The sequence below is a fragment of the Pan paniscus genome, chromosome 4, assembly GCF_029289425.2.
Source record: "Pan paniscus chromosome 4, NHGRI_mPanPan1-v2.0_pri, whole genome shotgun sequence".
NCBI lineage: Eukaryota > Metazoa > Chordata > Mammalia > Primates > Hominidae > Pan > Pan paniscus.
In genome coordinates this window covers 104,130,243-104,154,490 of record NC_073253.2, presented here as the reverse complement: position 1 = coordinate 104,154,490, position 24,248 = coordinate 104,130,243, and the positions used below count along the sequence as shown (strand labels likewise).

The 24,248-nt window shown below is 34.1% G+C and overlaps 2 protein-coding genes across 15 annotated transcripts in view; one reads left to right on the top strand and one right to left on the bottom strand.

Moving 5' to 3' along the window:
- Positions 1–24,248, bottom strand: part of FER (FER tyrosine kinase) — a 451,402-nt gene that overhangs the window by 297,409 nt on the left and 129,745 nt on the right. For all 14 annotated transcript variants that reach the window (XR_010112214.1, XR_008625417.2, XR_008625418.2 and 11 more), the window contains 2 exons: positions 14,449–14,571; positions 114–303 (listed from right to left, as the gene is read on the bottom strand). Coding sequence is in view for 10 of the 14 variants with exons in the window: in XM_063604586.1 (XP_063460656.1) it covers positions 114–303; positions 14,449–14,571 (313 nt within the window). In the remaining 4 variants the exon portion in view is untranslated. The remainder of the gene's footprint in view (positions 1–113; positions 304–14,448; positions 14,572–24,248) is intronic.
- LOC112439825 (U6 snRNA-associated Sm-like protein LSm2) lies at positions 406–3,716 on the top strand. The gene has a single exon (XM_063604588.1). It carries the CDS (start codon positions 3,141–3,143, stop codon positions 3,624–3,626), a length of 486 nt encoding a protein of 161 aa, XP_063460658.1. The 5' UTR covers positions 406–3,140; the 3' UTR covers positions 3,627–3,716.

The window sequence follows — 24,248 nt, the reverse complement described above, 5'->3', positions numbered from 1 at the left end:
TGCATATTAACAAGAGTAATAATTTGTTATAGCAAATTGGAATAATTTTTGTATTCACTTATTACCTAGACACTACTCTTCCAAGTTTCTCATTGGATTATTCTTTAGCTTACCATAGATGTAACTGATCGTGCATCTTCTTCATAATTTACTACTGGAGGTGGCTCTTTCCCGTCATTTTCTTGCACTTTTTGCTCTAGTAATTCCTTCTGTGCTGAAAACTTTGCTTCAGTGCATCTCAGCTGCTGGACTGACTGTTTCAGCTCTTCAAGTGCCTGTTTTTGGCTTAGCAGAAGCACAATACTAAAAGAGAATAAATTAAATATAAATGATTTCAACTTCATCAAGAAGACATTAAGGAAACCTCATATATGTAAATTATGCTTTTCTTTGATTTCATTTTTATAAGAGCCCTTTAGAATCATAAAAAATATGAAACTAAGCAGATTTTAAGTTATCACAGTATTTATTACATGCTAGCATTAACAAAATATAATGAAGTGTTTGGAGTCAAATCCAAATTCAAGATACTTTCAAATATATTATGATCTATGGCATTCATTTTATTTTAGCTAAACTATATACCTCACAGAGTAGACACTTAGGTCCAGAGGTATAGGGCCTAGAATGAATTAAAATAACAGAAGCAGAATCTTAAATTTACTTTAAGTATCAAAGGCAATATAGCTAGGGTCAGATCTGTGCCTAGGGTAAAATAAATAAAATCAAGGTGACAGTCTGGACACGAAGCTTGTGTATATGTTGTGAGGGATGTGTGTCTGGCGGCAAGTGAAACTACTATGACAAGGACTAAGGGCTAAGATGTAACTGGAGGAATGAGTAAAACAAAGGTCTCCAAATCTTTCCAACGTCTCCAATATAAATACAGTAGACTTTCCCATCCCTCCTTTAGAGTACAGGGCCACAGGTTGTCTTACTGTGACTTTTTAACCGTTGGAGGCTGCCTTCAATGGGAATTTCAAACTAATTCACCCACATTGAAGCCACGTGTAAACAGGTACTAGTGGTAGATACTTCTGGAAATAGCCCGCACTATATATTACAATAATTTCCAAAAAGGACTGTGCCATGCACTGCTGAAAGTAAGTTATTAATATGTAAGAGACAATAGATTATAAATTAGAGAAAATGTCAAAATTGGAAAATAACGTCAGAAAATACTATCTTCTTAAATTTAAAGTATAAGTCTCAACATAAACTGAATAAATATTCACAGGCAAAAGTAACCCACACTAAGAGAGATTTATTTATACATATGATGCTGATCGATATTTTGAAAACTAAATTCAAACTTAATTGAGCACAGTGCAACCTCAGTGACTGCTATAAAGAAAGCTGTAATCTCCTTATTGTAACAAGTTTCAGGTGAGTGTCCTAACAAACAGTAGAGAAAAAAGTCTAAGAAAAGTAAAACTAATGAGTAAGAACATTTGTAAGAGACCTAGTAATATCCAGAAGACAGACCTCTCCAGTGGAATTCAATAAATGGTAATCAGCATTTACATCATTATCATTCAACAGTCTGTGATCTGTGTTCTAAATCCACACAGATTTCTTGATAAGTTCATGCTGGTTTATTTATTAGTTAGTATCTTCTTTTTAATAATAAATTGACATTTCTGATTTCTCAGTAATCTCTTGAAAGAAAGTTGATTTTTTAAAAGAATCACTTTTGTGAACATAAATTTCTAAGGACCAGGTCCTGGAAAAGACTGCACCCACCATGTACTTAAAGATTCCAGAGGGTTTCCTCTTTGTATCTCCTAGCTACCAAGAAAAAAAAAAAAAGACTCCAACAATGACAACAATATAAGAAATAATTTAAAACATACAAGGTAAAGTGGAAAAACATATTTTCATGTACATCCGGAATATCAGTCACAAAAAGGTGAATGATTTCAAAAATGTGGGCAAAATCAACAGGGACGTATACTTCAAAATAATAATACTCTAAAGTAATATTGTTACAGTAATTTTACACAAACGAATTTCATAAAGACTACCAGGAAAAATTAAAAAAAATTTAAAAGAAAAATAAACTTTGCAAAGTGAAATCAGAAATGACAAGGCACAAGGCAAGTAAATATTAACTGAACATCTGAATATAATTCAAAAACATTTATTTATGGAAGTAAATAATATACATTTTACTCTCTTAAACCTATGGTCAGCTGAATAATGTCCCCCAAAAGATAACCACATCCTTATGCCCAGAACCTGTAATGTTTGTCAGCTTACGTGGCAAAGAAACTTTTCAGATATGATTAAGTTGAGGATGTTGAGATGTCGGATTATCCTGTATTATTCAGGTGGGCCTAGTGTAATCATAAGAATACTTACAAGAAGGAGGCAAGATGAACAATGTCAGAAAAGGTGATGTGACAATGGAAACGGTGGAAGAAAAGGCAGTGTAACTTGGGACCGAGAGTGATGTAATGAGGACAGCCTCTAAAAACTGGAAAAGGCAAAGGAAGCAAATTCTCCCCTAGAGTGTCTAGAAGAAACCAGCCCTACGAATACCATAGTTTTAGGCCAGTAAAACTGATTTCTGACTGGTGACCTCCAGAACTATAAAAGAATAAATCTGTGTTGTTTTAAGCTACTGTATTTGTAGCAATTTGCTACAGCAGCAAGATGAAAGTAATACAAACCCTGATAGACAACATATCCATTTTATGTTCATTTAAAAGGAAAAGATTAAACCATTATAAAAAGTTAAAATTTTGAAAAAAAGATTTCAAGTCATATATATTCTCAGGTTTAGAGAAACAGCTTAATTTTAACAAGTGACTTCTCATGATGTTTCCAATCTCTATGCTTTACTGTTATTTCACCTTTATTTTACCCTGTATAATAAATGGGATCTTCCAAAATGATTCTAAAACATTTGTATAATTTTTAAAAATCACTAATAACTCATTCTCTAACTACAACAATCCATTTTCTCTAATCCTCACTGGGAACCTGAATAGCCCGATATGATTGGGCTGTGTCCTCACCCAAATCTCAAATTGTAGCCCCCATAATTCCCATGTGTCATGAGAGGGACGTGTTGGGAGGTAATTGAAACATGATGGGGGGTCTTTTCTGTGCTGTTCTTGTGGCAGTACGTGAGTCTCATGAGATCTGGTGGTTTCATAAGGGGGATCCCCTGCACATGCTCTCTCTCTCGCCTGCTGCCATGTAAGACGTGTCTTGCTTCCCCTGCACCTTCCACCATGATTGTGAGGCCTCCCCAGGCATGTGGAACTGTGAGTCAATTAAACCTCTTTCCTTTCCCCTGTACTCTTTCTGGTCCAGCCCGCAGCACCAGCACCATGCTCTTCTATTATTTTTTCAAGTCCCTTGTGGGCAAGCATGTGGTCGTGGAACTCAAGAATGACCTGAGCATCTGTGGAACCCTCCATTCTGTGGATCGGTATCTCAACATCAAACTAACTAATATCAGTGTCATAGACCCTGAGAAATATCCTCACATGTTATCAGTGAAGAACTGCTTCATTCAGGGCTCAGTGGTCCGATACATGCAGTTGCCAGCAGACGAGGTCCACAAACAGTTGCTACAGGGTGCAGCAAGGAAGGAACCCTTGCAGCAGAAACGGTGATGGCTCCTCCTCCTCTTCCCCTTCCTCTTTCATTGGTGACCCCCAAGTCTCAACCTGAACCCCTAATGCCCAATACTTGAAGAGGTTTTGTTTGTTTGTTTACTAATGATCGTTTTGTGGGGTTTTTTAAGGGATGAGTGGATGAGAGGAATAATAAAGAACAGCTATCCTCTGTTGAGAAGGTGAGAAAAAGTAGGCTGGAAAACTTCAAAGCCTTCCAGTCCCCAGCACCTGCCTTTCTTGCTACTTCCCTGGAGATGGTGGAAGAGTTTCCTAGGTCTTTCCAGGGCAGCATGTGATTCATTTGGAGATGGAAGGAATCTGTCCCACATCAGGAATAAAATTTATGATGCAGGGAAAAAAAAAAAAAAAAAAAAAAACTCTTTCCTTTATAATTTACCCAGTCTTGGGTATGTCTTTATTAGCAGTGTGAAAACAGACTAATACAGCCCCCCACCAGTTTTATTTATTATTTAAATATCTGTTCATGGAGTCCTCCACTGTAAGTAGGAACACTTTCTTTAAAAGACGACTATTCATTGATTTTTATGCTCTTAGAACCATCCAAGATCAAGCTCTTATGACCATAAGGCCTTTTTTTCCTTTCCTTTTGCTTGCCCCACACAGTTGCCTTTAGTCTTGTTGCTGTTAGTCATTCAGCCACTCACACAAATATGGGGGGAGACTTATGGGGACACTGTCACCTACAATGCTGAACATGCTGTCTGTGGGATGTTTTTGTTCTTATTGTTGTTGTTTCCATGTGGTATCCTCATTACTATGCCTGCTTCTGTGAGACATTTTGGCCAGATTATAAAACTACATCACAAGACCTCCTACTTCTAGGAAGATAGAAGGTACTGACTCTGCAGAAATGAGTTAACATAGATTTAAACATAAAATCTCAAACTATTAAACTTTTAGAAAAAAAATAAAGATGAAAACCTTTGAGATCTAGGACTAATAGAATGTACTGACTCAGCAGAAAAGAGTTAACATAGATGTAAACGTAAAATCTCAAACTATTAAACTTTTAGAAAAAAAAACAAGGGTAGGAAGAACCAATATTGTGAAAATGGCCATACTGCCCAAGGTAATTTATAGATTCAATGCCATCCCCATTAAGCTACCAATGACTTTCTTCATAGAATTGGGAAAAACTACTTTAAAGTTCATATGGAACCAAAAAAGAGCCCACATCGCCAAGTCAATCCTAAGCCAAAAGAACAAAGCTGGAGGCATCACGCTACCTGACTTCAAACTATACTACAAGGCTACAGTAACCAAAACAGCATAGTACTGGTACCAAAACAGAGATATAGACCAATGGAACAGAACAGAGCCCTCAGAAATAATGCCACATATCTACAACTATCTGATCTTTGACAAACCTGACAAAAACAAGCACTGGGGAAAGGATTCCCTATTTAATAAATGGTGCTGGGAAAACTGCCTAGCCATATGTAGAAAGCTGAAACTGGATCCCTTCCTTATACAAAAATTAATTCAAGATGGATTAAAGACTTAAATGTTAGACCTAACACCATAAAAACCCTAGAAGAAAACCTAGGCAATACCATTCAGGACATAGGCATGGGCAAGGATTTCATGTCTAGAACACCAAAAGAAATGGCAACAAAAGCCAAAATTGACAAATGGGATCTAATGAAACTAAAGAGCTTCTGCACAGCAAAAGAAACTACCATCAGAGTGAACAGGCAACCTACAGAATGGGAGAAAATTTTTGCAATCTACTCATCTGACAAAGGGCTAATATCCAGAATCTACAATGAACTCAAACAAATTTACAAGAAAAAAACAAACAACCCCATCAAAAAGGGGGCAAAGGATATGAACAGACACTTCTCAAAAGAAGACATTTATGCAGCCAAAAGACACATGAAAAAAATGCTCACCATCACTGGCCATCAGAGAAATGCAAATCAAAACCACAATGAGATACCATCTCATACCAGTTAGAATGGCAATCATTAAAAAGTCAGGAAACAACAGGTGCTGGAGAGGATGTGGAGAAATAGGAACACTTTTACACTGTTGGTGGGACTGTAAACTAGTTCAACCATTGTGGAAGTCAGTGTGGCGATTCCTCAGGGATCTAGAACTAGAAGTATCATTTGACCCAGTCATCTCATTACTGGGCATATACCCAAAGGATTATAAATCATGCTGCTATAAAGACACATGCACACGTATGTTTATTGCGGCACTATTCACAATAGCAAAGACTTGGAACCAACCCAAATGTCCAACAATGATAGACTGGATTAAGAAAATGTGGCACATATACACCATGGAATACTATGCAGCCATAAAAAAGGATGAGTTCATGTCCTTTGTAGGGACATGGATGAAGCTGGAAACCATCATTCTCAGCAAACTATCACAAAGACAAAAAAACCAAACACCGCATGTTCTCACTCATAGGTGGGAATTGAACAATGAGAACACATGGACACAGGAAGGGGAACATCACACACCGGGGCCTGTTGTTGCGTGGGGAAAGAGGGGAGGGATAGCATTTGGAGATATACCTAATGTTAAATGACGAGTTACTGGGTGCAGCACACCAGCATGGCACATGTATACATATGTAACTAACCTGCACGTTGTGCACATGTACCCTAAAACGTAAAGTATAATAAAAAAAAGAAAAACAAAACAGAAAAAAACCTTTGAGATCTAGGACTAGGCAAAGACTTCTTAGACTTAACACCAAAGCACCAACCACAAACCTTAAAAGAAATAAAATGGACTTTTTTTTTTTAAGACTAGTCAAGTGCAGTAGTGAGAATGGGAGAAGGAGTAAAATGAGGAGTTCAATCTATAACTGACTGTGAACAATCAATTGAGTTATATCCACTGTTCGGACCAGCCTAAAATGGACTTCTTTAAAATTAAAAAATTTTGTTCTATGAAAGACCCTGTCTCTTGAGAAGATGAAAAGACAAGGTACAGACTGGGAGAAAACTATTTACAAATGACATATATGTCAAAGAAAGAGAATATATAAAGAATTAGAATATATAAAGCTCTAGAATATATAAAGAATGCAAGAGTTAAAAAACAAAACAAAACAAAACAACCAAACATCCAATTAGAAAATGAGCAAAAGAGTTGAACAGGTATTTCACAAAAACAGGATATACAAATGACAAACCAGCACATTGAAAAGATGTTCCAGAACATCATTCATTAGGGAAATGCATATTAAAACAACAATGAGATATCACTACACATCTTTTAGAATGGCTCAAATATAGCATAGTGAAAAAGTGACACCAAATGCTGGCAAGGATGAGAAAAAACTGGATCACTCACACATTGCTGATGGAAATGTGTAATAGTACAAAACTAAACTAAACATGCAATTACCATACAATTAGCAACTGTGATCCTAGGCAGTTACTCCAGAAAAATTGTAACTTATGTTCACATAAAAACCTATACATAAATGTTTGGAGACCTTTATTTGTACTAGCTCCAAACTAGAAACAAACCAAGCATCCCTCAAAGGGTGAATGATTAGACAAATTGTGGTATATCCATACTGTTAGGGGTTGAATTGTATCCCCCAGGAAGATATGCTCAAGTCCTAATGCCTGAAATCTCAGAATGTGACCTTATTTGGAAACAGGGTTGTTTCAGATGTAGTTAAGATGAGATTATACAGGAGTAGGATAGGCCATTAATGGAAAAGACTGTTGCCCTTATAAGAAGAGGAAAATTTGGATACAGAGAAGAGACACACAGGCAGAGGGTCATATGGAGACAGAGGCAGAGACTAGAGTAAAGCTTCTACAAACCAAGAAATGTCAAGGATTGTCAGCCATCACCAGAAGCTAGGAGACAGGCATGAAACAGATTCTCCTTTGGAGTTCTCAGAAGGAACCAACACTGCCAACACCTCATTACATACTTTCACCCTCCAGAACTGAGAATAAATTTAATAAATAAAATTATGTTGCTTTAAGCTACCCACTGTGCAGTATTTTATTACAGCAGCCCTAAGAAACTGATACACATACCATGGAACACTGCACTACTCAACAGTAAAAAGGAATGAAAGTAGCTGGATGAATCTCTGAAGAATTATGCTGAATAAAAAGCCAATGCCAAAAGGTTACATACAACATGACTCCATTTATATCACATTCTTGAAAAAACAGACTAATGGTTTCTAGGGGTTACTAAGGAGTTAGATGGACTGAAGGAAGTGTGGCTAAAAGTACAACGTGAGAGATCCTTGTAGTGATGGAAATGCTCTGTATCTTAACTGTATAATGTCAGTATCTGGGTTGTGATACTATTTTATGGTTTTACAAGATGCTACCATTGAGGGAAACTGAGTATAGGGTACACGGGATCTCTCTGTATTATTTCTAACAACTAAATGTCAATCCACAATGATCTCAAAATAAAAAAATTAATTTAAAAATATGTATCACCGCTGCTACATCATGCTTCCTCTGGTGAGGTGAGGAATTTTTTCATTTTTTATTTTTGTGGGTACATAATAGGTGTATATATTTATGAATACATGAGATATTTTGATAAAAGCATGCGATGTGTTATATTCACATCACGGTAAAGGGGGTATCCATCACCTCAAGCATTTATCCTTTGTGTTACAAACTATCCTATTATACTCCTTTAGTTATTTTAAAATGTACAATTAAATTATTATTGACTACAGTTACCCTGTTGTGCTATCAAATATCAGGTCTCATTCATTTGCCCAGCACTTCCCACTACCCTTCCCAGCCTCTGATAACCATCCTTCTACTCTGTATCTCCAGGAGTTCAAATGTTTTAATTTTTAGCTCCTACAAATAAGCAAGAACATGCAAAGTTTGTCTTTCTGTGCCTGGCTTATTTCACTTAACATAATGACCTCCACTGCCATCCATGTTGAAAATGACAGGATCTCATTCTTTTTTTAATGGCTGAATAGTAGTCCATTGTGTATAGGTACCACATTTCCTTTGTCTGTTGATGGACACTTAGGTTGCTTCGGACTCTTGACTATTGTGAATAGTGCTGCAATAAACATGGGAGTGTAAATATCTCTTGGAGACACTGACTTCCCTTCTTTTGAGTATATACCTAGCAGTGAGATTGCTGGATGGCATGGTAGCTCTATTTTTAGTTTTTTCAGGTACCTCCAAACTGTTCTCCTTAGTGGTTACACTAACTGAGTTCAGGTTTTTATCTTCTCATATGTCTTGGGCTCCTACCTAAATAATCTGTTTTGGAGGAAGGTCTTTTTTATTCCCCTTCAGGACTTGAAAGTTCCTACTGTATTGTACCATGCTGGCAATCAATTAGACACTCAGAGACACTATCTTAATACCAAGAATAAGATTAAAATGTAAATTTCCTGGTTTTGATTTTTAGTGGTTTTTAACGATAATGAGACTTGCAGGGGGTGTATGCCTCTAGTCCTAACATTTTAAAATCAACATGTCTGATCATGAAATCAATTAGAAAAATTCATTTCTTCCAATTAATCCCATTTCAGCCTTTATCTATGACATAATCTCTCATATATGAACATGTTCCTTTTGTTCAATAATTATTGAAAAAAATGTATTGCTGGTCTCACTATGTAAAATACTATACAATTATGTTTATAATACCATTGAGCAAACAAGCAATACATACTTCAGGAAGTAGAAATTATAGTAAATGTATGATTATTTAGTACATGATGCATAGGAGGCCATAAATAAATTTAAAACGTGGAAGCTTCCAGAACCCTTGCATGTGCTATTTCCTATCTCTGAACATTCTTTCCATATATTCTTCACATGCAGGTTATCTTCTGCCTATCTCCTAGGAGACCTCTGACCGTCCTTCTTAAGTAGCTGTTCCTCTGTTATTCTTCTATCTGAACCCTTATTTCACAGCAATGATAATAACTGGTAATTATTTTAATTTTGTGTTGGTTTCCTCCACAAAAGTGTAAGTTTCTTGAGCCACGTGACCATATGTGTCTTACCTCTCACTGCAATCACAGGATCTGGTAGATGCACAATCAACATTGTTGAATGAATTCCCTATTTACATAGCACATTTTTTTTAAATCACATAATTCTAAAAATCTGAGCCAAAGGAAAAAATGTAAGGTTCCTGAATTTCAAAACTAGAACACTACTCTAGATTATTAAGTCTTAGCTTTACCAGAAGCTAGATGTGACATTTTGCAAGTCTCTCAAAATTTCTGGACCTCAGATGTCACATTATTTGAAAGGCAGTGAGGCTAAATCAAATGATCTCTTAAGATTCTGCATGGCTCTATGATTTTATAATACATGAGGTATTTTTAAATACTAAGTGATAATGATATAAAACAGGTTAAGACAATACAAAATTAAATAATCATTTACTTTTTATAAATCAAACCAAGCATTCAAACCAACAGTAACATCACTAGCTCTTTATGCCACCAAGTCATAAATGACATATGCTTGGTATTTTTTCCCATAACTTTTTTCTAATACAAAAGTCAAGGACCACAAATCAGGAAAAGATTGGTATTATTTCCATTTGAATAAACAGACTTTAGAAGTAATGAGTGAAGGTATATATACTAGACTGATATTCTGTGTTGGATTAAAGTATATTTAGTGTATGTTATACAATACAAAATTTTAGCGTATTAAATACACTAAATGCACGAAGTACATTAAATGTATTTAATTTAGCATATTTAGTGTATTTAATACATTAAAATTTTTTAATAAAAATTTCAAATGGTTGATTTCTTTCATTCTGTATTTTTTAAATAAAATTCTGTGATAGCTACATTTCAACTAAGACCTGCATTACTTATATAAGCTTGAACTCTGTTTTTGCTAATGTGTCAATTTAAAATCACATAAAAGCCATTCTTGAAGTTGATTTTTCTCTTCATATTATTCAATTCTAGGAATCAAAGCCATCAAATGATTTATCATATAATTTATTTTTTCACTGTCATTAGATGTTTTAGAGACATGGATATATTAAATTCAAATTATAAAAATGTGGTTTTAGTCTCATATTTTGATACGACAAATACTGTTATTTCTATTAAGTAAACATTCAATATAATTCCATTAATTTAAAAATAATTTAAGAATGCAAATATCAAACATAGACTATTTCTGACATTTAGGAAGAAATGTAGTCTTACAAGTAACACAGTACATGAAACTAACAAAGTGTTGAGAAGTAAAGATAATGTAAGTTTATTATTAAAACTAGATAAAAATTGATTTTAATTATATATGCATATTTAAACATACATGTGTAGTTATATACACATGTACACAATAAAAGGAAATATTCAAGAAATACTAAGAAATTAAAATGCAAACATTTGCCCTGGAATCCCTTTCAGACTATGTGTTTAGCAAAATATGTTAACATATAATTCAAAGGCAAACTTAACCCTACCAATGTCTGCATTTAATGAAATTTAGCAGTAACTCTTTAGTCATATAAATATACTTAACATTTTCAAGATTATACCTTGACTCTAACAATAAAAACTCCATGGTAACAAAGGTTAACAAGAGTTGGGTTAAACAGGTCTCATCCCCTGAAAAGCTTGGCATACTTACCCCTGCTAACTTATTCTCTAAAGAATGCTGTTAAAATCATAAGATCAAGCAAATAATATGATCAAAAAGACAGAAGCTATGGAGTCAGCAACTCATGTCTTTTCTACCATTTACTATGTATGTGATTGTAAGTAAGTTATGTAAAGTCTCAAAGACCTGAAGGTAAAACACAGGCTACTATACAAAAGGCACAGGAAGATAACATTCAATGAGTTAACATATATATATATATATATATATATATGTACATTTATGTATGTTGCATATATGTTTATATATGTTATATATAATATATATGTTTATATGTTATAATATTATATATATATAAATACCCAGCATAATATGTGACACAAAGTAAAAACTCAAGAAATGTTACTTTCCATATATCCACTACCCTTCAAGGCTCCTCTCTTATATCCATTCTCATATCCTGATAAATATAAACAGGTAGAGGAACATGGATTATACACCCATTATGTAGATAAAAAGAGAGGCAAAGATTTGTCAAGAAAACATGCAAAAATTCAAATAATCTCATAACTTCTAGATTAGGGAGCCCTTAAAGATCATCTCCTCCAACAACTTATAGCCAGACATTCTGGTGAAATGGTTAGCACTTTCAATTTTCTTTCTTTATATCCACTAAATTTTAAAATAGGACTCATTATAATGTGTGCTTTTGCAAAATTATAAAAAGTAGAACCACTTGGTCATCTATAAACATGTGAAGAGATTCATCCACAAACACAGAAAAGCAAAAGATAATTCTTTTGTTTAATTTTATATGTGCAATGGGTGATGTTTTATTTTACCATTCAAATAAAATCTTCTGTTAATGCAATACTAAAAATTTGCAGATTTAGTAAAGGAATGATCAGAGTAACTCAAATTTTCCTGTTCTCGCCTTTACGGGGCTCATCGATTCCCATTTAATGTTGCAATGGACTGAATATTTGTATGCTGCCAAAATTCAGATGTTGAAAACCCCTAATACAATGGTATTAGGAGGTGGGGGCCTTTGGAAGGTAATTAAGTCATGAAGGTAGAGCCCTTATCAATGGGATTAGTGCCATTATAAAAGAGATCCCGGGGAGCTCTTACCCTCTTTCTGCCATGTGAGGATACAATGAGAAGACAGCAGTCTGCAGTTCTGGAAAAGAGTCCTCACAAGAACCCAATCACGCTGGCACCCTGATTGCAGACTTACAGCCTCCAGAACTGTGAGAAATAAAGTCTACTCTGTATTAAGTCACCTAGTCTATGGCACATTGTTATAGCAGACCAAACAGACCCAGACAAAAATTTAACACCAAGTTGTAATAACAGCTACAGTATAAATCAGAAAAGTAGCCCTCTAAAATTTGATGTGGTATAATAGAATAGATGATGTTGCCATTCACTGAAATAAAGAATACTAAGAGTGAACTAGGTTAGGTTGAGTTTGGTTGGGTTGTATGGAGATTTTTAATTCAGCCTTTAGACGTTGGGAATTTAGGATACTTCTAAGACATTCAAAAAGGCATGTCAAGTAGGCAATTGGTTACATGGCCACGGAGTGCAGAAAATAAATCTGAGAGAGAGTAATAAATGGGTCATCTTCACCAGATCACTTAGGGAAAAAGTTCAGGGAAAGGAGTGAGACAGCCTAGGGCCGTGCCTTCCCTAACTCTAAAATGGATTGGCTGAGCGGAAGAGAATGGGTTTGCAAAGGAGTGGCCAGAAAGAGAGGATTAAGATCTGGCATTTTGAGTTCCAAAGGCCAAGGGAAAAGAAAATAAATGAAGTCAGTAAATTCAGATACTATTAAGAGGTCAAGTAAGATAGTTTCTAAATTTAGCTAGCAATGTAGACGTCATTGTGATCTTAGAGCTACCCATTTCCATAGCAATAGGGCAAAAAGCCAGACTTTGAAAACTAAGTGGGAATTGAGGAAATGAGTGAGCATAATCACTCTTGGAACAAGTTCGAACTAAGAGAACAGAAAGCAAAGATAGTACTTGGGAAAAAATACGGAGATTTAAAAAGGATTATTTGGGGTGGGTAGGGAGGTGGAGATTGTTTTTCGGAGTCAAGACTTAAGTATATTTTAACAGTGAGCACAAGGACCCAGTTGGGAAGGAAAGGTGAACATAATACATAAATTATGTAAAATCTGAGAAAGTAGAGACGAGAAAATACAAAAACAAACAAACAAACAAAAAAAACAGGCATAAGAAATGAACTTAGGACAAAGAACTGTTCCTCTATTGAAGTAAGGAAAGATGATGAGTACAAATTTGGGTGGGTTTGTAACTCTAATCTCAGAAAAGAAGAAAAATGTCATCCAATGTTTCTAACTTATTTCTGGGATGTGGATGTCCATCTGCTCACTATGATGAGGGAGATAAGTAATCAGAGATCTGAAATAAGTGGAGGATATATAAAAAGTTGTTCAGAAATAGCAGGTACAAACTGGAGAAATTCTATATATCACAAATTCCTTGAGAGTCTTGATAAATCAAAGAATATGTGAGAGTATAATAGCAAGAAATATGTAAGGTCTAGTCAGGATTAGAAAAACCACACCAGCACCCACTGTTGTAGATGCAATTAATAAAAGCAGATTAGAAACTTGAAGTTTAGATTAAATTTTAAATTCTTAAGCAGTAGAAAGCATAATGAAGTCAGTAAAAGAAGAGTATACCAACACAAGTAAAGTCTGTGGACCTAGGAAGATATTTGCAAATCCAGAAATCAGCAAGACAAAATAGCACAGCTAATCACTGAGTGATTTTTATCTGTTTTCTAATCAGTCTGCTTCCTTTTAACATAGTAGAGACTATTTATAGGTAATATTGGTCTGCCACTTTCTTAACAGGGGAATTCACAATGGGTCTGGTGAAAATGGATGTAGGAAAGTAAAGACAGCTTTTAACAATGAATTTTTGAAAGATAGTTCAAACTGTTAAAACATTGAGACATATGATCAGGATGCTATATTTACAAAAATACACAATCATTTTTCCCAAGGACACTATATTTTTTAAAACCACAGAATCATTTTTCCAGAATCCTAGAAATTAACTATACAAAACTTTATACTTAAAATGAAAGTTTCTGTTTCTAGAAATGTTAGGTTCACACTGCCATGTAACTAAAATATTTTTGTAAAATTACAATTAAACATTCTTCCTTCAAATTGTTTCTCTTTTACTCACTCAGACTTCTTCTCACAAGTCTCAGAAGATTCTTCAATTCTCTTCTCTAACTCCAAAACAGCCTCCTCCTTGTTTAAAAGCATCTGCTGTGTTTGCATAAGTTCTTCCGCTAACGTTTTCAACCTAGAATAAACAATATCCTCAATATCAATCAACAAATTAATTTTCACTTTATACATATCAAAAAAGTATTCATACATCTTATGTTGCAATGTCCAAAACAGTAGCCATATATAATCTGATTCAAACTAAAGTAAAATTTCAGCTCCTTGGTTGCATTAGACACATTTGAAGTGCTAAACAGAAATGTAGCTACTGGCTACCTTACTGGATGGTGGAAAAAAGAATATTTCAATAATCACAGTAAGTACTCGGGCAATACTGGTCTAGAGTCTTATTCACCAAAAAGAAAAAGAGAAGTAGGTAAAGAAAAGAGAAGAGAACAACTTTGGTAGACATTGAGTAAATGGTAAGTAGTATTATTTGCAGATGTTATCTCATTTACTCTTCACAACAATCTTATGAGATATACAGTATTATTTTAAAGAAATGAAAGTGAGGCTCAGTTATTTGTCATTTTAAATTCATGGTAAGCTATTTCTATTTTCACATATTGTAGTAATACTTTAGGAGTATTTTCTGTATAGAATTGAAGACAATTTAATACATCAATTAATATGCGCTCACAAACCAGATAATTTATGTTTGTATAAAATGCATTGAGTCCTTAATGGAAGTACTTCTACCACAAAAACATACATGGCTATCATATCACTTTAAAATTTTTATCTTCAGCTTTTCAAAGCAAGACATGAAACCCAAAAGACAAAAAAGAAAATATTAAATAATCTAACTCTATAAAAATGTAAACTTATTTGAACTTAAAGAGATCATAAAGTCAAAAGCAAACTTGAAGAAATACCTGCAGCACAAATTACCAGAAAGAGCCCTTTTCGTGCAGAAAAACTCTTAGAAAAAAGACAAACTAATATGAAAATGGACAAAAAACAATGGAAGTTCACCATGAAAAAATTAAATGATCAATAAGCATATAAAGTTCATATGCTTAACACAACGGAAGTTCACCATGAAAAAATTAAATGATCAATAAGCATATGACATTACTACAACTTGACTGACTATATAAGAAGTTATTTTTCACCTACTAAAATTGACAAGCATGAAAAATACTTGGAATATCCAGTAATAGCAATATTATTTTTTTTTAATGGAAACAATTATACATCACTGATGTGAAAAAATTGGCACAGATTTTTCAGGGGTCATCTTGGAACTGTCTCTCAAATTTTAAATTAGAAAATTATCTGACCATCTAAAAATGTGTCATTACCAAAACACTTGTACAATATGCACAAAGTCTGTCCATACAAAAATATTTGTTGCAATATTGATTATAAAGCAAAAAACTACAACATATTTAAATGCCCTAGTATAGCATACAGTCACTAAAAAAGAATTAGGTACACATATATAAGGTTTTTCTAAGATATAATTTTAAATTAAAAGGCAAGATGTAGCAGAATACATATAGCATTGTTCTAATTATATTAAAATACATATACATGCATATGTTCCATGAACTGAATTGTGACCCCAAAATTCATCTGTTGGGGCCCTAACCCCCAATATAATGGTATCTGGAGATGGAGCCTCTAGGAGGTAATTAGAATTAGATGAAGTCATGAAGGTGGGGCCCTCATGATGGGATCAGAGCCCTTATAAGAAGAAACAGCACAGAACCCACTACCTCTCCTCTCCCTCTCCTCTCCCTCTCCTCATGTACGCAAAAAAAGGGTCATCTGAGGACACAGCAAGAATTACCTATCTACAAGTCAGGAAAAGAGACCTCATGTCAACCAAATCAGTTGACATCTTGATCTTGGGCTTCCCAGCCTCCATATCTATGAGAAATCATTTCTGTTGTTTCAGCCATCCAGCCTATGGTAATTTGCATGACAGTCTGATATGGTTTGGCTGTGTCCTCACCCAAATCTCATCTCGAATTGTAACTCCCACAATTTCCACATGTTGTGAGAGGGACCCAGTGGGAGGTAACTGAATCATGGGGACAGGTCTTTCTCATGCTCTTTTCACAATAGTGAGTAAGTCTCATGAAATCTGATGGTTTTAAAATGAAGAGTTCCCCTGCACAAACTCTCTTTGCCTGCTGCCATCCGTGTAAAACGTGACTTGCTCCTCCTTGCCTTCTACCATGATTGTGAGGCCTCCCCAGCTATGAGGAACTGTAAGTCCATTAAACTTCTTTGTCTTCCCAGGCTCAAAAGTCTTTATCAGCTTCGTGAAAACAGACTAATACAGTCCAAACAGACTAATACAATAGATTTATGTGGTATGTGTTTATATGTGAGTGCATAGGATAAGAAACAGATGACTATAAACCAAAGTTTTATCAATACTCTGAGAGGTGTGGGATTGGACTAGGGAGTGATTTAAGTCCAAAGAAGTCTTTCATGGTTTACTCCGTATATATCATTGTTTGAATCTCTTATAACAGGAATAGATTTTTTTAGAATCATTAAATAATAGGTAATAGAGATAAGAGAGGCAGAAAAACTATTATACATAATCAGAAGAATGCTAAATACAGCAATAAATATTATTTCATTTTATTTAGAGTGAAAAAACATAATAAATTTCAGTAAGTCTCTGACGGCATTTGATATTAAAGCAAAATAAAGCAATAATACTTATAATAATGATCGAGAGTCATCAGGGAAAGGTCAGATTGAACATTTTTCTTTAATCATATATATATATTCATAAGACATTTGTATCAAATCCAGTAAAATTATGTTTTTGAATATCATGGAGATACAAGCTTCAGCTATTAAGAGAATTGGCTTGCATGGAACAGTTCATATTCTGACTATCAGATAAAGAAAACATTACTATATTAAGATTCAAGATCATTGTCAAGAAAGCTACATTTCAACCACTGGCTCCAACTTCCTTATTAAATAATTATAAATAAATAAATAAGTAAATAACACATAATGCTTTGCTGTTCCAACTCTGCCTTACATATAATCTCATTTAATTCAAATGAAAGTTTAGAACACAGAGCCCTACCTCAGAATCTGTCCCAACCACTTTCTGACACCCAAGTCTGATGGAAACAGAAAAAACAACCAGCTTCTTATCACTGCCTTGACCATGCTACATCAAAGCTGAATTTAATAAAAAGCCTTTCCTTTCCTTATCACTTTCTTCTGTTCTATCCTTTGCTGCTTTTCCCTGCACATTTCCCTTATTCTCATTCTCTTCCTGGTTAATTTTCCATTCATCTCTCTTCTCAAAACTTCAATCATTCATTTAAACAAGTGTTTATTAAACACATTCCTTGTGTCAGACACTCTGCTAGACAGTAGGGATACAACAACAAACAAGTTTGCCTTCAGGAAACTTACATTCTACTAGACAGACATCAAAGAAGAAAAGACAAATGAATTTAGAAGAATAAAATTATACAGGGAGGCCAGGAGCAGTGGCTCACATCTGTAATCCCAGCACTTTGGGAGGTTGAGGGCGGGTGGATCATTTGAGGTCAGGAGTTTGAGACCAGCCTGGCCAACATGGTGAAACCTCGTCTCTACTAAAAATACAAAAGTAGCTGGGTGTGGTGGCAGGCACCTGTAATCCCAGCTACTCAGGCGGCTGAGGCAGGAGAATCACTTTAACCTGAGAGGCGGAGGTTGCAGTGACCCAAGATCGTGCCACTGCACTCCAGCCTAGGCAACAGAGTGAGACTTTGTCTCAAATATATATATATATATATATATATATATATATATATATATATATATATATTTTAATCTCAAAAAAAAATACATATGGTGAAAGTATTTACTCTTTCTTACCATTATCCCCTTAAAAAAAAAAAACCTGTAATGTGTGAATTAAGTGAAGAGAAAAACATTTGAGTAATTACACTTCATGTATAGATGACATAACAAATGTAAGAATAGTTCATAAATTTCAAAGTACAATATTCACCATCATGTTATTACATGTTTCGTATACAAATATAATAGTAACAGTTCAAATGAGAACACATAGATACAGGGAGGGGAATAACACACACTGGGGCCTCTGAGGGGAGGGCCAGCAGGGTGAGGGACAGCATTAGGATATATAGTTAACGCATGCGAGACAATACCCAGTGATGGGTCGATAGGTGCAGCAAACCACCATGGCACACGTTATATATAACAAACCTGCATGTACTGCACATGTATCTGGAACTTAAATAAAATAAAATAGCATAAAAAATAGTAACAGTTCAAATGGCTTATTCTTTACATTTTTAAATTAAATATTATAATATTATAATGCAAAGCAGTTAAAAGTCATAAAATGACCCTACCTGGAAAAAATTCACAAAATGACATAATACTTAACATTTGAGTGCCAAGCATAGTTTTAAGCACTTTATAAATAAGCACTTAAATTTATATAATTCTTATAACACCCTTATAATCCCCGTTCACATATGAAGAACTGAAGCAGAGAGGTTAAAGCTCTTGTCCAAGGTCACAGAGCCGGTAACTGGGAAAAGTTGATAATAGAGCCCAAGCAGCTTAAATCCTGAATCCACACCCTTAACAACTAATATCCTGTCTTAGTATTTACACATCCTAGAATTTATCCTATATATATGCTTCAAAAGTGTACAAAGATGTAAATACAAGAATGTTTATTGTATAATCACAATAAACAAAAGTAAATGTATCATGATGCTAATGATGCTTAGTTCTCAGGTGCCTCACTTGCATGATCCCTTTCAAGACTCTGTACTTAATTTTGTATTTGTAAGTTTGTATAGATTTTCTTAAAGATGTTCCCCACACTCCAATTTTATAAGCTTAGAGTCCCACAAAACCTAGCACCAACTCTGTCAATGGAAAAAACTGGAAATAACCTAAATGCCCACCAATAAATAACAAAACTAAAGAAATTACATTACATACAAGTAGTGAAACACTGTACACATTAAGAAGATTTAATACATGTTAAAAAAAAAAGAGGATGATGCTAAGGAATATGCATAAAATAATTCCTACTTACACAGAAGAAAACAATTCACACACATGTATATACATTGTATATACATTCTGGAAAAATACATACACTTTCTTCATGAGTTAAACCTGGAAGGTAGTGATGGTGGTCGACAAAAAGAAGAAAGGAAAATTTTAATTTTTATTGTATACCTTTTTGTAAGATTTTATAGATTTTATCATCTGCATGCTTTAGTTAGATAATTTTTAAAGATTTAATTGTATTAAATGATACAAAGGAAGCCCAGCATGTTGGCTCACGCATGTAATCGCAGCACTTTGGGAGGCTGTGACGGGTGGATCACTTGAGGTCAGGAGTTCGAGACCAGCCTGGCCAACATGGTGAAACCCCATCTCTAATAAAAATACAAAAAATTAGCCAAGTATGGTGGTGCACACCCGTAGTTCCAATTACTTGGAAAGCTGAGGCAGGAAAATCACTTGAAAGTGGGAGGCAGAGGCTGCAGTGAGCAGAGATTGCGCCACTGCACTCCAGCCTGGGCAACAGAGCAAGACTCAGTCTAAAAAAAAAGATACAGTCTTAAAACATTTACTAAGGATAATAAAAAGTTTCCAATACTTATCCAACACTTTTTATATCATAATCATTGGATGTCATGATCTAAATCTTACAACACTCTTAAAGGGATCAAACTTCCAACTTCCAAAAAAAATTATGACTTGACAAACCATCTTAACTTTTATTTCTTACATGAAATTTGCAATGCTGAAACTTTAAGTGTGACATTTGGGTTAATTAAAAAAATGGAATTTATAGTTGCCTGAGGTAACTTTTCTGGCATCTCTTTTTCTCTATTGTTGCAATATAAATTGAAAACATAAACTATTTCTTGCCATCTCTTTCTTAAAATATAATCGTAAGAGCATAGGATTTTTATGGATGACATTCTATACCATGACACAAATCTTTATGAGCTTTTCTCAAGAGTAAACAGAAGATGGCTTCTACAACCAAGCGAAAGTTACGAGTTTCTGTTAAATACAGTCACCTCCTAATACCCACTTAATCCACCTCCAATCCAACAAATCCATCTGCTTTCTTCCATACAACTTTGTTTCCCTTAATCAAACGGTCCTTCCGACATGTCACCTGACTTCAATATTTTACATTTTTCCAAATCTTTCCAACTCACTCCTAAAGTATTCCCCTAACACAGCCTGAGCAAATTATAATACTGTATATGTTCAACCAGAGACCAAACTTGAGCTAATACTGTAAACAAGAACAGCCAAAAACAGATTTGGTAAAAGCAAGGCTCTATGCAAGAGATGAAGGAGTAGTGAAGTATTTGACACCCCATTAAATACAAGGTTGATTCAGATAGTTGGATGGGTTAAATTGGTATCATCCTCTATAACAGGAGTCAGCAACCATTTTCTGATAAAAGCACAGAAAGCAAATATTTTAGACTTTGCCACCAAAAAGCAAAATCAAGCATAGTACATAGGTATTTATATAACAAAAGAGAAAACAAAGATTCACAAATATTTTGTTGGCAAATGCAAAATACAGTAATAATTGGGTACATGTTATCGTAATGCAAGTCTCTTAATGAGAAGAATGAAAATCTTTTGATGGCCATAATACTTCCTATCACTGCAGTTCAAAGTTAGTGTTTATAATAAAAATCAACTATAAATGTTCACCTATTAATGCAGGTATTTAATAAAATTTTAAGTCTTTCACATTTGTACAGTACATAGACTAGTACTGCCAAATACCAATAGCAATCCATGACCATAAGATTTTAATTAAGTATATTCAGTGCTTAGCAGGCATGGTGCAATTGCATAATAAACACAATGTTTCTTCATCTAATTCAATAACAAAATAATCCACATTCTGCTATGCCTTAAAAGTGCCACATGTGAAATCCATTTTCTCTTCTTCTTTTGACACTATAGGCATGTACTGATAATAAAAATAAGATGCCACAGTATACTGATATGTGTGGCACTCAAAATGCTGTTGAGTTATAACTGTGTCACTGTGATTTGTATAGTGCCAAGCAGATGTGTGAAGTGATGAGTGTGCCACATATGGTCTCTGTCACAACTGCTTGGCTCTGCCACTGTAGTGGGAAATCATCCACAGATAGCAGGTAAATGAATGAGCATGGCTGTGTTCCAATAAAACTTTATTTATGTATTCTGATATTTAAACATCACATAATTTTTGTGTGTCACAAAATATAATTCTTCCTTTGATTTTTTTCCAACCATTTAAAATGCAAACAGCATTCTTAGCCTCGTGGGCTGCACAAAAATGGGCAACTAGCTGGATTTGCCTCATGGGCTATAGTTTGCTGACTCATGCCCTACAAGATCCAAGACAATCATTTTTCCACATAAAGAATTACCATTCTTCAATTGAGAGATCCTATTTATATTCTAAAAGCTAAATATTTTCTGATTTTAAACTTTAAAAAATGTACTTGAAATCATAAGGCCTGAGACTAGATTTTGTTTCAGAATACAAGACTATACATTTTATGTAATCATGGTATTCAAATATATCTACTACTGATAGGCAATAACACCTTATAATAGAGACCTCATTTGAAATCAGAAAACAAAGTCAACAAAATAACTAAATAGGACCTTAATTCTTTACTGCTTTATTAAAATTAATCAAAATTTCTTCTTTTGCAGACAAGTTAATGCTTATATTATTTTAGAATAACCTGCTATCTTTAATTTGTCATACTTAGCCTACTGTTTGTGTTGATTCAAAACTCCATTTAAGTTTGCAATAGGTCACCATTAGATGACTCATCTGTCCATAATGACAAAAAGCACAAAACAGACACTTAAATATATTCTTCTAATGTTCAAAATTGTATGGACTTTACTTTTTCAACTAATTTGAAAAACTAAAATTACTGAGTCCCAAATTATTCAATCAAATAATAACTAGATGAGATGAAATATTTGCATATATAATTTTAATAAATAGATGATTAAAAATAAATTAAGCACAAAAACGCTTTCAGCATTTGGCAAAGAAGGTAGATGCAAAAAAAGAGGCAGATGGGAGATAGGTGTTGGTAGGGAAGGACAGAGATTATATTATATATAATAGATACAAAGAAAGTAACCTCAGATTTAAGCCCGAAAATAATGTAGCCTAAATGCATGTGTGATGGGAAGTGCACAGCTTCAGGTGTCCAGTACTAGAAGTTATCTGAAGCTGAGAAACAGCCTTTGACCACATGGTAAGATACCATCCAAAAAATTTTCCTATAAATAGGAGATAATCCTACAAATAATTGAGTTTAACTCTCCTATGTATTTAGACCTTGATAAATATGGCTGATAGATAAATAATGAGATTATGATAAAATGCTTCGTGGTACATATTCAGATAGGTAAAGGTGGTAACTTTATCAGGTACATGTCATAGTGTTAGATTTCCATAACAGAGGGGATAAGTTATCTGTCCAGTTTCACAAATATAATTTGCCAAATTATACACCAACTTACATATGTAGCAACATTTTATAAGAGGGCTTATATATCTGTACTTTATACAACACTGGGTATTATCCAATTATTTAATGTTTTCTAATCTGGTAAGTTAAATAGCCTATTTCTTTTTAATTTATATTTAATTGCCAAAGAAGAATATCTTTTCCAAGTACTATTGGTAATTTGTATTTCTTTTTCCAGGAACTAACTGTTCATTTGTTTCTTTCACTTCTATTAGAATAATATTACAACACGAATCTACAACTAAATTAGCAACATTAATGCCTTTAGGAAAGAAAAGATGTTTAACTTTAAAGCACTAGTAAGTTAAAAAAAAAGGAAGAAAGATTTTCCTAAGTCTTATATTACATTAAAAAAATACATACAGTTTTAATGGAATTACCTTATACTTATTTGAAAGTGCCAACAGATGCTGAATAACTCTCTGGGAATAAAATTCTTGAAGAAACCCTAATCTTAAACTCATATCCTGAATACAGACACTGTTCAATGAAATGTAACTAAAGTTTATCTCAGTAAAATGTGAGCAATTAAAACTTCTACCACATTATCAAAGATTTATTACCTTCAATTTATTGCATTTTTGTTTACTGCTTCATCACTATAATTAAGAAACAATGATTTATGAGCATAACTTATTTTGGTCTCATTATACCCTAGAAAGCTATAAAACAAATTCTTCTTTGGTCACAAAATCTCTGATTTTACATAAGCTTATAACAGGTAGCTATTTTTAATTTTACCACATTATATTCCAAAATCTATATACTCACTCTTTCTGGTGTTTATTAAAACATATTAATAAATTTCAGTGTAAACTCCTTGAAGGCATTAACCCTTACAACCTTTGATATACAGTAAATATATCAGATGAATAAATTAGTAAGTTATTTGGGAGCAATATTATAATAAAAAGAAACAGGAGTAATCTATGTCATATTCCTTCACCAGCAGCACGTGAATTGAGAAATGGAATGTCTCACTGCACAGGAATTGAGAAACTCTGCTATCCATTTTGTACCATACATTCAACTCCATTGTTTAGAGCAGAGTCTCTCAGCCTCAACACTACTGATATTTTCACCAGATAATTCTTTGTTTGGGAGGCTGTCCTGTGCACTGTAGGATGTTTAGCAGCATCTATGGCTAATGTCTCCAGATACTGTCAAATGTCCCCTGGAGTATAAAATC

Excerpts from the sequence above, each read along its gene's own strand:
- LOC112439825 (XM_063604588.1), top strand. The coding sequence starts at position 3,141 with ATGAGATCTGGTGGTTTCATAAGGGGGATCCCCTGCACATGCTCTCTC.